Source organism: Lacerta agilis, chromosome 2 (genome assembly GCF_009819535.1).
Source record: "Lacerta agilis isolate rLacAgi1 chromosome 2, rLacAgi1.pri, whole genome shotgun sequence".
Taxonomy (NCBI): Eukaryota; Metazoa; Chordata; class Lepidosauria; order Squamata; family Lacertidae; genus Lacerta; species Lacerta agilis.
The window spans coordinates 52,195,091-52,211,838 of NC_046313.1; the positions used below are offsets into that span (position 1 = coordinate 52,195,091).

Below are 16,748 nucleotides of genomic sequence, written 5' to 3' on the forward strand. Positions count from 1 at the left end.
TGAAGAAGTGTGCATGCACACGAAAGCTCATACCAAAAACAAACCTAGTTGGTCTCCAAGGTGCTACTGGAATGAATTTTTATTTTATTTTGTATCGTCTGAACAGACACACCCCCACCTCAGCCAGTGATTATAACCACATCATTTGTACTGCCAGAATCCAAAAGCCAGTTAACTCACCGGAAGAGCAGATAAGAGAGTGAGACAAGCCACACCAGCCTGCTTGCTCAAGTCCCACATTGTATGGCCAAGGCAAGCAGCTAGAAAATCATTGCCCATTTTACGGATGGAGAACGGGAGCTAAGGTCAGGCCGTGGAAGCTCATGGCGCAATTTAAAAAGTTGTAAGGTGGGAGTGAAGTACCATTCTGAACCTCTGATATCACATCCACTCCTCCTTTAGATCACAGGAGCTGCTGCAATCCAGGTTGGTGTGCTCCCAGCTCACTATTTGCCATCCCTTCTGAAAGAGCATACTCAGAAGGTAACATAAAAGCGAAGCCTTCAGTGTGGGTCATTGCAGCTTTCTTCACCCATATCAACATTTTTGTGCTGGGGTTTGTACAAGTGGAAATTTGTGAAGAAATTTGTCATTTTTTTCTGTGAAAGTAAAACATTTCCCCCCATACTGAAACATCATAAAATGCCATAGGTAATGAAATACAAACCAATTTGAAAATGTTATTAAAAGCATTTAATTTACAAATCAGATTCAAGTATTCTAGTATAAAATATTTCTGATATTTTCATATTCCTCTTCACCTGCTAGTTGTTGGCTTTTTATGAGTTGTTGTTTTATTAAAAAGAACTATGAAAAGAATAAATGATCTTTTTGTTGATCCTAATAAAACAGCCTTTGCCAATCCGGTGCACTCTAAATGTTCACCTGCTAGTTGTTGATTCTACCGTGCCAAGTGGTCAACTAAACTAGCTGATAGATGAAGAATTATACCTTTGATTTGTCACTTTTCATACCAAGAAAACTGGAAGAAGGGGAGCTCAAGAGAGAGAGAGAACAAATGAAAAACACTAATGAATTCAAAGACATTGGAACCTGTTGTTCACTATATCAAATGGCTGTCTAATAAATTGGTGACACTGACATACAGCATACACCTCTGTGGTTATTTTTAGCCGTGCATTTTCAATTGTGTTCTAGGGAACTCAGGGGTTCCTCCAAAACATATCATGGGTTCTTCAATGGAAGGATGACAAGCATTGCAGAAAGTCAAGGGGTCCACTTCTGATCTTCCTCTGCAATGCACAGCTCCAGGGGAATATTGGTTATACAGTGGTACCTCGGTTTATGAACTTAATCCGTTCCTGAAGTCCGTTCTTAAACCGAATCTGTTCTTAAACCGAGGTGTGCTTTCCCTAATGAGGCCTCCCGCTGCCGGTGCCCTTCACAAACTGGAACACAATTTTGGTTTTGCGGAGTTCGTAAACCGAATTGTTCGTAAACAGGACTGTTCTTAAACCGAGGTACCACTGTACTAGGATGCACACTCAGTACCTGCTCCAGTTGTTGCATTTTCTGAAGGAATTCTTCATCTCCTTTAATCACAATTCATTGTATAAAGAGATCAATGACAAGAAATAGAAATCAACAGGACCTAAAGGTGGTTAACTATGGCTAGGTTGCTCTTCAGCTATTTAGTAAATTATCAGACATGGCAGATTCAATACAGCCAAAGTCATGTGTTTTTTAGTCCTGTTGATGCTAATAGAAGATTTACAGCCCCTTCCTATGCATGTTAACTGCAAAGTCTAGTGAATTCAATGATACTTACTCCCAAATATGTGTGTGTAGGATTGCAACCATATGCAAATTTTCAGCTTCCTCGGTGTAACCAATAGAATGTAGCTGCATTTAGCTTTGTCTGGATCATATGATTTAAAATAACTTTTTAAAAATCTGACCCCATATCCTTTTGTTATTCTAATGGACTGGATGGCCCTTGTGGTCTCTTCCAACTCTATGATTCTATGTCTAACAGGCTGGAGCTCTTTTTCTTGATGTTTTGGTAATTTGAAAGTTGGTAAAAGGCTGCCTTGGCTGGAACATCAGGGATGAAAGAAGCCATGAAGTTGGACACATCTCTTGAATAAAGGCTGTATCTAGTCATTCACTTTCTAAATATGGTATGAATTATCCAGGAGCTGTATAACAAAACCTGATGATAAAGGCAGCAGTGATGTATTGTGAACCTATTAACATGATTTTATACCTGCTAATTTTCAGCAATTAGTAACAAATGGGTTTCTGACTTGACAAGAACAAAATGCCTGGTTGTTGTCATCTGAAACTGCTACACAAGAGAATTACGGTAGATTGTTATTTCCTGCAGTTAGGAACATCACATATAAAACAGCTTCCAAAGTACCGTTAGTCTGTGCCTTCCTATTTCTGTGTTTTATTTAACTGAATTTTATCTTTATTGTTTGCTTAGCAAGTATTTGCAGAGCAAAGGAAGGCTGAAGTTCTAAATATTTTCCCTGTGTTACTTAGATTGCATTCAGAAGTAGTTTTCATTATATTTTAAACATTTAACTGCCCTTCATCCAGGTTGGCGTACAGTTATAACATCATAAAATACCATAAAAGCAAAAGAGAAACCATCACAAAACCAAAACATAAGCCATCATAAAACGAGGATCAAAATACAATAGCTAAAAACAAAATGCAGCCCCTTTCAAATGACTTGGCAAACAAGAAAGACATGACCTGCTTTCAAAAATATTGTAATGTCAATGCCAGTCAAGTCTATCTAAGGAGGTTTTCCAAAATTAGAGTACCACCAGGAAATGGCTGTCTCTTTCATGCAAGTATAACACACTTGAAGATAGCACTTGGAGACAGCAAGAGACAGCACTTGGAGAAGGGCCTAGTTGTTATCTTAAATGCATGAGCAGGACAGTATAGGAAGAAGCACTCATTCAGGATATTAACTAAGGACAAAAAAGCTCCTTGATTAATAGGCCCAAACCCAAGAAGGGCACCCTATTATTGTAATGTTGACTTGATAAGATCACAGTCCCTATGTGTATGTGACTTGCAGCTTTTTCTTCATTGAGGTAATCAGTATAACCTATTAGATGCCTTTTTCATCCTCCCTAATTTAACTGCAGAGGTGAACAAACTGAAGCTGTATTAAAGTATCATACTAGGGCTGAATGTATTTAGTTCCTTGAAGAAAGTAGTCTGCCAACACCCAGACATCTTCCTCATCATTTAAACTATCCTTGCATATATTCCTACATTTCAGGTGGTCCTGGTCATTCCAGAATGACATGTGACTCTTTTATAAAACATCACCCGAAAAGAACTTATTTGCATATTTATCCATATAAAACTGTATAAGAGGTTTTCTTTCATAAGGCAATGTGATGGCAGCATCTTACTTTATTTTCCTCAGTAAACCTATGAATGAATGGCATGAGAATAACAGTAGGAAGAGCTTGTGGGGCAGGCACCAGGACAAACAAGTGCCTTTGAGAATAAACAGTAAGCTGTGGTACATGGGCGTAGCCAGTATTTTTGTTGGGAGTGTGGCAGCCAAAGTTGTTGAGCTTTTCTTGGGAAATCATGGGTAAAATACACCATAAATAGGACATTGTGAGGGGCAGGCTTCTGCTTATCTCATCAAAGTCTTGCAAGATGTCAAGGAGAGCAAAAGATCTTAAGAGATTGGGGTGAGATCTTTTAGGGTATCGGTGCCAATGCCAGCACTGCTTCTCCACAAGCAGCGATGACACAGCTGGTGGTACAGTTGCAGTGCCAATAGCAGATGGCGCAGTGGTGGTGAGTGCCCCACGGGTGGTGGTGGTGTGGTGGTGGTGTGGCAGAGAATGGTGGCACTTCCTGTTTTGCCTCAAGTGGCAAAATGGGATGTACCACCCCTGACCCCAGGATTCCAGAACTTACAGCTGTCAGTTCTGAGGGGAGGCAGGCAAGAACCTACAGCCCAGGTGGGGCTCGTGAGCTTGGGTGTGTAATTCCTCAGCTCGAGTAGGCTCAGGACAGGCCTGCATCCTGGCCAGGCCAAAGCTCTCCTGTCAGATGATTTGGTCTGGAGCCACAGTGTGGAAATGAAGGATGAGATTGCCCCTACTACTATGCTTGGGGTCTCCAATGTGGTGCACCCAGCCCCCACTCACACTACTCCTGTGTTGTGGAATGTGGGGTTTTTTGGGGGGGGAGACATGTTTGATTGGGAGATTGCCTATTTGTGGGCACACACACACCCCTGTGGTCAATGCTATTTTTCTAGAAAAATATGTGCCGGAAATCATCACAAACGTTCTCTTAGAATGGCGATGGTGCCTACCTGAGAGGTGCCAGAACTGAGTTTCTGTGAGTTCCAACTGAAAAAAGGCCCTGCCTGTGGTGATGTTTTGCTGGGTGCTGTCTCCCTCCATGCTCCCTACTTCCATTTTGTTTCCATCAGCTGAAAGGAACGACTGCAGTCTGCCTTTTCATTCAACCAACTGCCAAAGTCACGTTTATGGTACTTCTTTTTACAATTAAAACAGCTCTTTTGCATGAAAATGCATTCACACAAAAGAGCAGTGTTAAAAATAGTTTCCCTTGCAGGTGGTAGCTTTTATATAAGAGCAAGTCAATTGTACAGTGTCAGAGCATCTGCTTGGGGATGCCCAAGACTCAGATTCAGTCCCTAGCATCTCCAGGTAGGGCTGGGAAAGCTTCCTGTCTAAAACTCTACACTGTCAATCAGTTTAGTACAAAGCTGAGCTGGATGGCCCAATGGTTTGACACAGATAAAGTAGCTTCCTCTGCTCCTGTGACCAATCTGCTTTCTCCAAGAACTATTGCTGGAAGAAGCCACTGCTGTCTGCCTGGTAACCCATTCCTATGCTGGATGGTCCTGCCACTGAAGTTTGTCTACTTTGTATCAACCGCTTACAAAGGCAAAGTCCAGACTGGTTGTAGATACTGTCAAGAGCTTTGCCTGACTGCACCCCACCTGGGTTCAAATCCCCACCAAGTCATTAAATGCACTGGGTGGCCTTCGGCAAGTTACTGCCTCTCAACCTAACCTACTTACCTCACTGGGTTCTTGCCAGGAAAAAAATTGGGGAGGGAATTTGTTTCATTAGTATTATCTGACAAGATTTACATACCAGCCTCAACTGATAAAAACCTCTAAGCAGTTTCCACCACCTTCGAGGAAATAAAACAATGAAAACTTAGAAAAGTGGGATGGGAGGGCAAACAGAATGGAGTATCCTGGAAAAGGTCGTGGCTGGCTGGCACCTTGGAGCAGAGCGCTCGACACACTACACCGTTTCGTCGCCTGCCTGGCCCCACTTGCAAAGCAGAAGTGTCTTCGGGTTTTTTTCCCCCCAAGAAGAGCTGAGCTAAGCGGAAGGGAGGAAGAAGTGCGAAGCTCAGCAGTTCCTGTTGGCTCGGCGCTTCTCTCCACGTGACCAGCAGCCGTTCACATGACCGCCTAGGCTCAACAAGGAGGCGGGCCAGGAGTAAACTGGAGAAGTCGGGGCTGTAGCGGAACGGTAAGTGGGAGGAAATACGCCCGGCGTTCGGTGTGGGCAGCGATCCAGGATGCGGATCCGGGGTGTTGCCTGTTCCTGCATGTGTGGACGCGCTGAATGACATGTCGAGGCGTGTTCTGCACCGGAGGATTGGGATTTGTTGCAGGACCTGGGTCTCTTGCCGGACGCGGCTGCCTTGCGTGGCTGGCACATAGGGGTCCTTTTGCGTGTGTTTGTTTGTCTGTTTGACTGTGTGTCTTGTCTCCCTCCTCCTCGTCTCTTCTCCATCTAGTGCTCTAAAATAAAGTTCCCTTTCCCGCAGTTTGGTCTCTGATCTCTGAGCCCTTGGCATGCAGGTAGGAGTTAAAGGTTACTTCCCTCCTACAGTGGCTTCCGCTATGTCTCCTAGCAACATTCCTTTTAAACTGCTCATCCGCCTCGCGATCAGGGGGGTTGAAGAGAGAAAGGGGAAAGAGGGCTTTCTAAGTTTTACACGCTTACACGTAACCTGGGTTGATGGCTATGAATCAGGAACTAAGACGTGACCGTGTTTCTGATCAATCGATATAATGTGGGGCACAGATATGTACTCTTCCCTAGGTGTTGTTAGCTGCTTCTGTTACTTAGTGGATCTAAAAGTGCCTTTGCAACCTGTTGCTTGCTGCCTTCTGCTCAGTGCACTGGAGGGTATATGACTGTGTGTGTGTGTGTGTGTGTGTGTGTGTTATATAAACACACTCACAACATCAGGTGGGAATTGTACTCGGAAAATATCCAGGTCCAGGTCCTTGCTCATGCTGCCTGCTGTTCACGCTGGGTATGTTCTGTCTTCACGGTTGGAGGTCTATGCCTCTAAATACCAGTTGCTGAGAATCACAAGTAGGGAGGGCGTTTTTGTACTTGGGTTTGGCCTTCTGCCTTCCCACTGGCATCCAGTTAGCCATTGTGAAAACAGGATGGCCTGATTCAGCAGGCTCTTCTTATGCTCATATATCAATGCTCTTGATAAAAGTTTGGAACACCTTTGTTTCACTTGCCCTTCTCACTGGGTTATTTGGAGATCCTTTCATCATCTAGCAAGCCACTTTCCCCTTTCAGATCATCCCTCTGGTGCCATTTATTATGTTTTTATATATGCTGGATGCTGCCCAGAGTGAGTGGGGCAACCTAGTCAGATGGGCGAGGTTGTTGTTGTTGTTCAGTCGTTCAGTCGTGTCCGACTCTTCGTGACCCCATGGACCAGAGCACGCCAGGCACGCCTATCATTCACTGCCTCCCGCAGTTTGGCCAAACTCATGTTAGTAGCTTCGAGAATACTGTCCAACCATCTCATCCTTTGTCGTCCCCTTCTCCTTGTGCCCTCCATTTTTCCCAACATCAGGGTCTTTTCCAGGGAGTCTTCTCTTCTCATGAGGTGGCCAAAGTACTGGAGCCTCAACTTCAGGATCTGTCCTTCTAGTGAGCACTCAGGGCCGATTTCCTTGAGAATGGATAGGTTTGATCTTCTTGCAATCCATGGGACTCTCAAGAGTCTCCTCCAGCACCATAATTCAAAAGCATCAATTCTTCGGCGATCAGCCTTCTTGATGGTCCAGCTCTCACTTCCGTACATTACTACTGGGAAAACCATAGCTTTAACTATACGGACCTTTGTTGGCAAGGTGATGTCTTTGCTTTTTAAGATGCTGTCTAGATTTGTCATTGCTTTTCTCCCAAGAAGCAGGCGTCTTCTAATTTCGTGACTGCTGTCACCATCTGCAGTGATCATGGAACCCAAGAAAGTGAAATCTCTCACTGCCTCCATTTCTTCCCCTTCTATTTGCCAGGAGGTGATGGGACCAGTGGCCATGATCTTAGTTTTTTTGATGTTGAGCTTCAGACCATATTTTGCGCTCTCCTCTTTCACCCTCATTAAAAGGTTCTTTAATTCCTCCTCACTTTCTGCCATCAAGGTTGTATCATCAGCATATCTGAGGTTGTTGATATTTTTTCCGGCAATCTTAATTCCGATTTGGGATTCATCCAGCCCAGCCTTTCGCATGATGAATTCTGCATATAAGTTAAATAAGCAGGGAGACAATATACAGCCTTGTCGTACTCCTTTCCCAATTTTGAACCAATCAGTTATTCCATATCCAGTTCTAACTGTAGCTTCTTGTCCCAAATAGAGATTTCTCAGGAGACAGATGAGGTGATCCGGCACTCCCATTTCTTTAAGAACTTTCCATAGTTTGCTGTGGTCGACACAGTCAAATGCTTTTGCGTAGTCAATGAAGCAGAAGTAGATGTTTTTCTGGAACTCTCTAGCTTTCTCCATAATCCAGCGCATGTTTGCAATTTGGTCTCTGGTTCCTCTGCCCCTTCGAAATCCAGCTTGCACTTCTGGGAGCTCTCGGTCCACGTACTGCTTAAGCCTGCCTTGTAGAATTTTAAGCATAACCTTGCTAGAGTGTGAAATGAGTGCAATTGTGCGGTAGTTAGAGCATTCTTTGGCACTGCCCTTCTTTGGGATTGGGATGTAAACTGATCTTCTCCAATCCTCTGGCCACTGCTGAGTTTTCCAAACTTGTTGGCATATTGAGTGTAGCACCTTAACAGCATCATCTTTTAGGATTTTAAATAGTTCAGCTGGAATATCATCACTTCCACTGGCCTTGTTGTTAGCAAGGCTTTCTAAGGCCCATTTGACTTCACTCTCCAGGATGTCTGGCTCAAGGTCAGCAACCACACTACCTGGGGTGCATGAGACCTCTATATCTTTCTGGTATAGTTCCTCTGTGTATTCTTGCCACCTCTTCTTGATGTCTTCTGCTTCTGTTAGGTCCTTTCCACTTTTGTCCTTAATTGTGGTAATCTTTGTACGAAATGTTCCTTTCATATCTCCAATTTTCTTGAACAGATCTCTGGTTTTTCCCATTCTGTTATTTTCCTCTATTTCTTTGCATTGCTCGTTTAGAAAGGCCCTCTTGTCTCTCCTTGCTATTCTTTGGAAATCTGCATTCAATTTCCTGTATCTTTCACTATCTCCCTCGCATTTTGCTTGCCTTCTCTCCCCCGCTATTTTTAAGGCCTCATTGGACAGCCACTTTGCTTTCTTGCATTTCTTTTTCATTGGGATGGTTTTCGTTGCTGCCTCCTGTATAATGTTACGAGCCTCCATCCACAGTTCTTCAGGCACTCTATCCACCAAATCTAAGTCCTTAAACCTGTTTTTCACTTCAACTGTGTATTCATAAGGAATTTGATTTAGATTGTATCTTACTGGCCCAGTGGTTTTTCCTACTTTCTTCAGTTTAAGCTGGAATTTTGCTATAAGAAGCTGATGATCAGAGCCACAGTCAGCTCCAGGTCTTGTTTTTGCTGAGTGTATAGAGCTTCTCCATCTTTGGCTGCAGAGAATATAATCAATCTGATTTCGATGTCGCCCATCTGGTGATGTCCATGTGTAGAGTCGTCTCTTGTGTTGTTGGAAAAGAGTGTTTGTGATGACCAGCTTGTTCTCCTGACAGAACTCTATTAGCCTTTGCCCTGCTTCATTTTGAACTCCAAGGCCAAACTTGCCAGTTGTTCCTTTTATCTCTTGACTCCCTACTTTAGCATTCCAATCCCCTATAATGAGAAGAACATCCTTCTTTGGTGTCATTTCTATAAGGTGTTGTAAGTCTTCATAGAATTGGTCAATTTCAGTTTCTTCAGCACTGGAAGTTGGTGCATAAACTTGGATTACTGTGATGTTAAAAGGACTGCCTTGGATTCGTATCGAGATCAATCTATCATTTTTGAAATTGCATCCCAGTACAGCTTTCGCCACTCTTTTGTTGACTATGAGGGCCACTCCATTTCTTTTACGGGATTCCTGCCCGCAGTAGTAGATATGATAGTCATCTGAACTGAATTCGCCCATTCCCGTCCATTTTAGTTCACTGATGCCTAGGATGTCAATGTTTATTCTTGCCATCTCATTTTTGACCACATCCAGCTTACCAAGGTTCATGGTTCTTACATTCCAGGTTCCTATGCAATACTTTTCTTTACAGCATTGGACTTTCCTTTCGCTTCCAGGCATATCCGCAACTGAGTGTCCTTTCGGCTTTGGCCCAGCCGCTTCATCAGCTTTGGATCTACTTGTACTTGTCCTCCGCTCTTCCCCAGTAGCATGTTGGACGCCTTCCGACCTGAGGGGCTCATCTTCCAGCGTCATATCTTTTATATGCCTGTTGTCTTTGTCCATGGAGTTTTCTTGGCAGGGATACTGGAGTGGGTTGCCAGTTCCTCCTCCAGGTGGATCACGTTTGGTCCAAACTCTCCACTATGACCTGTCCATCTTGGGTGGCCCTGCACGGCATAGCTCATAGCTTCCCTGAGTAATTCAAGCCCCTTCGCCACGACAAGGCAGTGATCCATGAAGGGGATGGGCGAGGTACAAACAAACAAATAATAATTGCTGCTGCTGCTGCTGTTATTTCAAAACCTCCTAATTCAGAAAAGCTTTTCCTGGACCATCACAGTCTATGCACTATGGGATTTTTTTTACCGGTGAACTTTGCATGTACATTGTTTCTTTCATGCCCTCTTCTGATCACTTCTGTTCTGTTGATCTAATCTGCACAACGCTCGACAGAGTACACAAATGAAGAGCAAACCCTGTGCGCTAGCTTACAACCCACCCATCTTGTGCCAAACGCGTATGTTACAGTTAGCAGGGGAGAAACACAGAAGGAGATGAGGCAGAAATCGGAGCTAAAAGATGAGTGTAGATGTTTAAACACTTGGCAACAAGGAAGAAGTGCAGGTGTCTGAGGCATCACAGGACTAGAGTCTAGACTTCAGAGGAAAAGGGGAGGAAGTGAGTGGAGTGAGGCATGAAATGGAATAACCCAAGGCTTTGATGAAAGAAGAGCATCAGCTGAGTAGATTCATCCACTGCTGCTCTTGCAGTGTATGCTATGCTGTCATGCGTACTGGCAATGGCAGCTCTGCAGAATCTGGAGCAGAGGTTTTTCCAGCCCTGTTACTTGAGTGCCTTTACTGGAGATGCCAGGGATTGAACCAGGGACCTTCTGCATATACCGTATGTCCTCAGCCAGTGAGCTATAGCCCTCACAGTTGACCTGTAGGAGAGAAACCACTTTGTGTCCGATCCTTCAGGATCACTGCTGCAAGCTGATCTCGTTTGCCCTCCTTTGAGAGACTCTGTATAAGCTGCATTTTCTTTCCTAAAAATACCCTTATTACTGTTTTTACCTGGGAGCAGTTTTAGGCTTGCAGGCCAAATGCATCCAAGCAGAAAGAAGTGCTGTTGGTTTTAGGAGGGAATGGTGGGTGGTGATAGCTTGCCACCTATTAGCAATCTGTTAATCAAACTTTTTTTTGCCAAATTTGCAGGTTAGCATGAAACTCATCATTCTAGAGAACTATGCTCAAGCCAGTGAATGGGCAGCAAAGTACATTAGGAATCGGATCATCCAGTTTAGTCCTGGTCCAAGCAAATATTTCACCCTTGGACTTCCCACTGGTAAGTGACAAGCCTGGCTTTGTGATGGAAGGGCTCTCACCTCAGTTTTCCACCCCTAATTTGCTTTGCTCTTAGTCAGCTGGAGGACTCAGAGCCTATGTAACAGACATTCTTCTTTACACAGGGTATTTGCCATTCTTTATAAGAAGTGACTAACTATTCTGAGGGCATCTCTATTTTGGGAAACTACTTTTAAAACAAGATCCATGTAAACTTGTTTTTTAAACACTTTTCTGTTGTGTGACTGCTCCACTACCCTCACATGCTACACATATTATTCCCAGTTTTAAATAACCCCAAATCAGCTTCGGAATCTTATGGGCTCTGTAGAACTGGAAGATGGGGCAGAATGATGGTGGGGGACAGCTTCTTCCTTGGAATGTACAGACTATGGATTCATCTCCCACTATGTGCTCATTGTAATAGCGTGTGTTAGTTACACTGCTTATAATGGTATCAGAAGGAACTAGATGGTTAGTTTCTTTAATTTTTTTATATCCTGCTGTTCAGGGACCGCAGGGAGTGACACTGAAAGTAGCAGCCCTATTTAGAATCCTCTCTTCCCTCTCAAACCTTTTTAATTTATCCCTGTACGTTTCTCACCACTCAACATATTTCCCGCTCCATGTATTTGACTACCAATGTGATAATGAAGAAATGCATGCCACAGCATCTGAGCCCCAAGTAATCTTTAGGCCAGCGGTGCAGGGTATAGGAGGCAGAGGGGACTTCAGCTCCCCTAATATTTTTGGGCAGGGGGCAAATGCGCCCCCATATTTAGGGGCTGCCCGCCCCCACCGTCGGCCACCCTCCGTGCACCCCAGCCTCCACCCGGCAGCTCAGGAGCCAGGCGGCAGCTGGGCCGAGTGCAGGAGATCTTTGCTTTGCACATCCCAGCCTCCACCCAGGAGCTGGGCAGGGGCTGGGATGAGCAAGGGAGATTGCCCTCTGCATGTCCCGCCCCTGCCTGGTGCATTCCGGGCAGCATCACGTAATGCATCATGTGATGTGTCACATGACCACCACCCTCAGTGGGGGGCAAGTTGGCGCCCCTACTTTAGGCTGATGGTGCTTGCAGTAGAGGGACCTTTTAGCTGAGAAGCAAGATAAAAGCTTTAGAGTCTGCATTCTTTTTAAAAGTATAAAAATAAACCACTAAAAAAAAAATTCAAGATAGGTGTTAGTGGAGGAAAGGGGAGAGCTCGGCATGAGGCTGCTGTTTTGTGTTTCCCATGTTCATTGAACTCCAAGACAACCCTGGACTGGGTTAACAAGAGGAACTGTGTTGATTGGGCTATATTGCAGAATTACGAGAACCATTCTGTGACTGTAACATGCTCCTTACAGATGGAGACTTGATCATATGCCTAGGTAGTCTATTCCAGTGAGCCATGAACTCTGTTAGATCATGTGATGAGGATTCTGTCACTTAATTGGCTTATTTGTGTTGCGTCATGCACCGTCCCCAAATTCCTGACTGGTTCATGTACTACCCCACTGTATATGCACAGATTGGAATCGTTTTCTCTGCATGCCAGCACTTAAGAGACTCTTCCAGTACTATTGACAGAAAACACTTTCAAGAAAATGTGTTTTGGAGCTGGGGTGCCAATATGGTCTTGGAGACCTTGGTGGAAGTACTGATTAGAATGAATCTAAGTAGGTGGAGCTAGAACTGAGCAACCCCACAGGCATCTGAGCTGTTGTTCTGTAGTAGCACACACAGTGATTTCTAGTCAAATGCATGCTGCTTACCATTTCTGTGGTCCAGATTTAGAGCTCCCTGACTGTGCAAGGCTTTTTTTTTTAAATCTCCAGGAAGTACTCCATTAGGATGCTACAAAAAACTAATAGAATATTGCAAGAATGGAGATCTTTCTTTCAAATATGTGAAAACTTTCAATATGGATGAGTATGTGGGTGAGTCACCTTTTTTTGTTGAGAACTGCAGGGGGGAGAAATAATTGCTATTCTTTGCCCACAGCATTTATTTACTATGATCAACTCCACAAGGGTTTATTTCTATACAGTTTTGCAGTGATTCAGCAACCGAGCTTATGAACCAGGAAATGGCTGGTTCGCATCTCACCACTTAGCAGCAAGTCACTCTCTCTCAGCCTTTTTCGCCCTATCTGCAATACAGTACGAGGACAATAACAATGGCCCACCTTGGCATTGTGAGGATTACTGAGATAATGTATGAATGCTGAAAACCTAAGAACTGTCTTTCAGAAACGAATGGTGGACTATCAAACAGCATACTCTAGTAGCAAAGAATGAAGCACAGTAAAACGGGAGGGCAGACTTTGGGCTTGCAGGATCTGTTTTGTCGTTGTTGTTTTACTAAAACCTCAAGATCCACCCATCTGAGCTACTGTAGGGGCAAAAGACATACAGTGGTACCTCTGGTTACAAACGCTTCTGGTTACGAACTCCGCTAACCCGGAAGTAGATGCTCCTGGCTGAGAACTTTGCCCCAGGATGCAAACGAAAATCGTGCGCCAGAGCAGGAGGCCCTATTAGTGAAAACACGCCTCAGGATAAGAACAGTTTCAGTTTAAGAACGAACCTCCCGAACGAATTACGTTCGTAACCAGAGGTACCACTGTACACTTCCATACATACACCTCCAATTAAAGATCCAGGCGCCTCCGAGTAGCTACTGAGCAAAGGGATTTGTTTTTAGTACCAGGGCTCATGGTCCTTTCATTTAAAAATCCATTCCTGCTTATCTCCAAGCATTGTTAGTTCAGCAGTCTGGTTTTTTTTTGCGGGCAGGGGTCTGTTTGTTTCACATTGCTGTTGCTTTCATTCAAGCTGACAAAGCACCAAAAAATATATAAAAGGAATATTGATTAAATTGCTTTTCTGTGTTTTTAAACTTAGCCTTTGGGGGAGGAAGAAGAATTTAGTGTGTATCATGTAGATGAACATTTTGAAGCTGCTATAATCTGAATGCTGCAGGTTCTGACACTTCCCCTTGAATCCTGCTTGCTGTGAATTAGAAAACAAGCTCCAAAGATTTGTTCTGTTCTGTTTGGCCACTCTTTTCTTATCATGGGGTCCATAGAGTGTGAACTTTAGACTGCTGTGTAACAGGCGAGGAGCATGGGTCGTCAAGTAGCGATGAAATATTTGTGGAATGTGAAACTCTTTTAGAGAGAAACTCATCTGCAAAACCAACAATAAAATATGCAACTTTCCCCACTGCTGGATAATAGAGGAGAACATTGGGCTGTTGCTGCTGCATTCATTTCACAGAAATGCAGGAATATAGCCCTGAGCTAACCTTGTGTTCTTGTCAGGTCTTCCAAGGGATCACCCAGAAAGCTACCACTCCTTCATGTGGAACAACTTCTTCAAGCACATTGACATCTCCTCTGAAAACACACACATTCTGGATGGAAATGCAGCTAACCTAGAAGTAGAGTGTGAGGCTTTTGAAGAAAAAATCAAAGAGGCTGGAGGAATCGAACTCTTTGTTGGAGGTGAACATTGAGAGGGGGCAAGGTTTGAACATGCATGGCCATCCCTCAGTGACTTGCAGGTGGTGGAATGACCTTTGTAGATCAGCAAATTGCCACACTGGCTTTTTGTGTCTACCTCAGAGCATGTGCTTTGCAGTGAAAGGAGTTCATTTTATGCTGCAAACCAGAGTGATGAGCCATCAAGGGATAAGATACCAAATGGGGTACACATATGTACAGAAGAGGCAGATAGTGTCAGTTAACTGAAGATTGCTGTAGCAGTCTAGTTTCAGTATTTCTGCTTACTCTGTAGATAAACCCATTCCTTTTTTTTAGTGACTTTGTCAGGTCCTGGGATATGGGAGTTGCTTTTCCTAAATGTTTATCAGGAGCGAGTAAATTTTCACAGGATGGTTTATGAGCTAAAGCCAACTTGGAACTCCTGTTACGTTTTCTTGACCCCAATTAGCACTTAATCCAGAGTCACTTTCTTGTATTCTTGATGTTTCCTTTCCTTTCGCTAGATTGTAAACGTGAACTGTCTCCATTACAGGTATTGGCCCAGATGGTCATATTGCCTTCAATGAGCCAGGCTCAAGCCTGGTGTCCAGAACCAGAGTCAAGACCTTAGCTATGGACACGATATTGGCTAATGCCAGATTCTTTGATGGAGACCTCTCCAAAGTGCCCACAATGGCACTCACAGTTGGAGTGGGTACAGTCATGGATGCCAGAGAGGTTAGCACAACAGTACCTTAATTTCAGGGACAGGGAACCTGTAGCCTCCAGAAGTTGCAGAACTACAAGCTTCTATCATCCCTATTAGCAATACTGACGAGGGCTGATGGGAGTTGGATCTTAAGAGTGGAAATCAACGTCACACTGACTATGACAAACATTCCAATGTTGATAGCTCTAGTTGCTACTTTGCTCTCTCTGCCCCTTGTTGGCAGACACTCTCAAATATTGGTCGTATCCTCTTAACTTTTGTCCCTTACTTCATTTGGAAAATGTTGGTTTTCTAAACGACGTCCCTCTCTCATCTCCTTCTCCACTCTAAAAACTGTACATATCAGAGAGTAGCAAGGAACATTTCTTTCTTATCTCGGAAGGTGACAAAAGCCCTAAGCCTAACCGTGTTCCCTGTTGTGTCTTGCAATTCAGGTTATGATTCTAATCACGGGAGCCCATAAGGCATTTGCTTTGTACAAGGCTATTGAGGAAGGAGTAAATCACATGTGGACAGTGTCTGCCTTCCAGCAACATCCCCGCACTGTCTTTGTATGCGATGAAGATGCCACGCTGGAACTTAAAGTAAAAACTGTGAAGTACTTTCAAGGTAAGTAGCTTGGTAATAAGGATGAGAGATGGTCATCTTGTGTGTAAACAGCCGTTAAAACACGGAAGTGAAATACGGTAACTCAAAAGGACTTTACAAGAACTGCCCCTGGGTTGCTGTGTACAGCTCACTGCTCACCTGTTTTATCTTTTGGGAGCCTTAAATACAAGGAGAATCTTCTGAGACCTTAACATGCAATGCAGACTGTTTTGGTCCATTCTCCAATTTGGAAAGCTATCACCTCACTGGGGAGACTAATTATTTTTCCTTTACTTGCTGCTACTCTTTTTTTAGAAATGTTGAGGAGTGCAGCTTATATTTTTTAAAGCTCTAAGTGGTGTATAGTATACTACTATGAACTGAAAGCATTTCAACTGGTAACCACCCCTAAGCTATTTTACTAGTGACTGTAAGTTTAGGCAGAATGTAAAATATTTCCTTTGAAGCTACTGCCGGTTTTATTGACAGACTCCTCTAATATCTGCATTAGAACTAAGTGTCTGCTGTTTTGTATCAATTAATTCAGGTTTGATGCTTGTTCACAACAAACTTGTGGATCCACTATACAGTATGAAAGAAATGGGAGCAGAAAAAAGACAGTCCAAGAAGCCATATAGTGACTAGCCTCTTACGATTTGGAGCAACTGGTTATGCAGTCCTTAAACTTACATGGAGCTGGTTGAAAGCACCCTGCTTTTGTATCTCGGGAACAGTCTACAGCAAAACACATTATTGGAAAATATCATTTTCTCAATGGTGAGGTAGTAGCAACGGATGCAGCTACACCAAGCATTGTTCAGCTGCAAAGCTAACTGTCAGTTTGCCCCCTTTTTAAAAACCAAATGAGAAAACAGAGGCTGTCTATTCTCCTTAACAGAGCATTGTATAACTTAAGGGTTACCAAGAAGGAAATCTGA

At 43.7% G+C, this 16,748-nt stretch overlaps 1 protein-coding gene across 2 annotated transcripts; it reads left to right on the top strand.

Annotated features, from left to right (window-relative positions):
* Positions 1-5,427: 5,427 nt before the first annotated feature.
* Positions 5,428-16,487, top strand: GNPDA1 (glucosamine-6-phosphate deaminase 1). 2 transcript variants are annotated; one of them, XM_033140034.1, is made up of 7 exons: positions 5,428-5,531; positions 10,896-11,025; positions 12,844-12,945; positions 14,331-14,513; positions 15,046-15,230; positions 15,657-15,831; positions 16,358-16,487. In XM_033140034.1, exons 2-7 carry the CDS (start codon positions 10,902-10,904, stop codon positions 16,453-16,455), a joined length of 867 nt encoding a protein of 288 aa, XP_032995925.1. In that variant the 5' UTR covers positions 5,428-5,531; positions 10,896-10,901; the 3' UTR covers positions 16,456-16,487. The 2 variants fall into 2 exon arrangements, with proteins under 2 accessions (XP_032995925.1, XP_032995924.1); XM_033140033.1 differs by lacking the exon at positions 5,428-5,531 and adding an exon at positions 5,698-5,717.
* Positions 16,488-16,748: the final 261 nt, after the last annotated feature.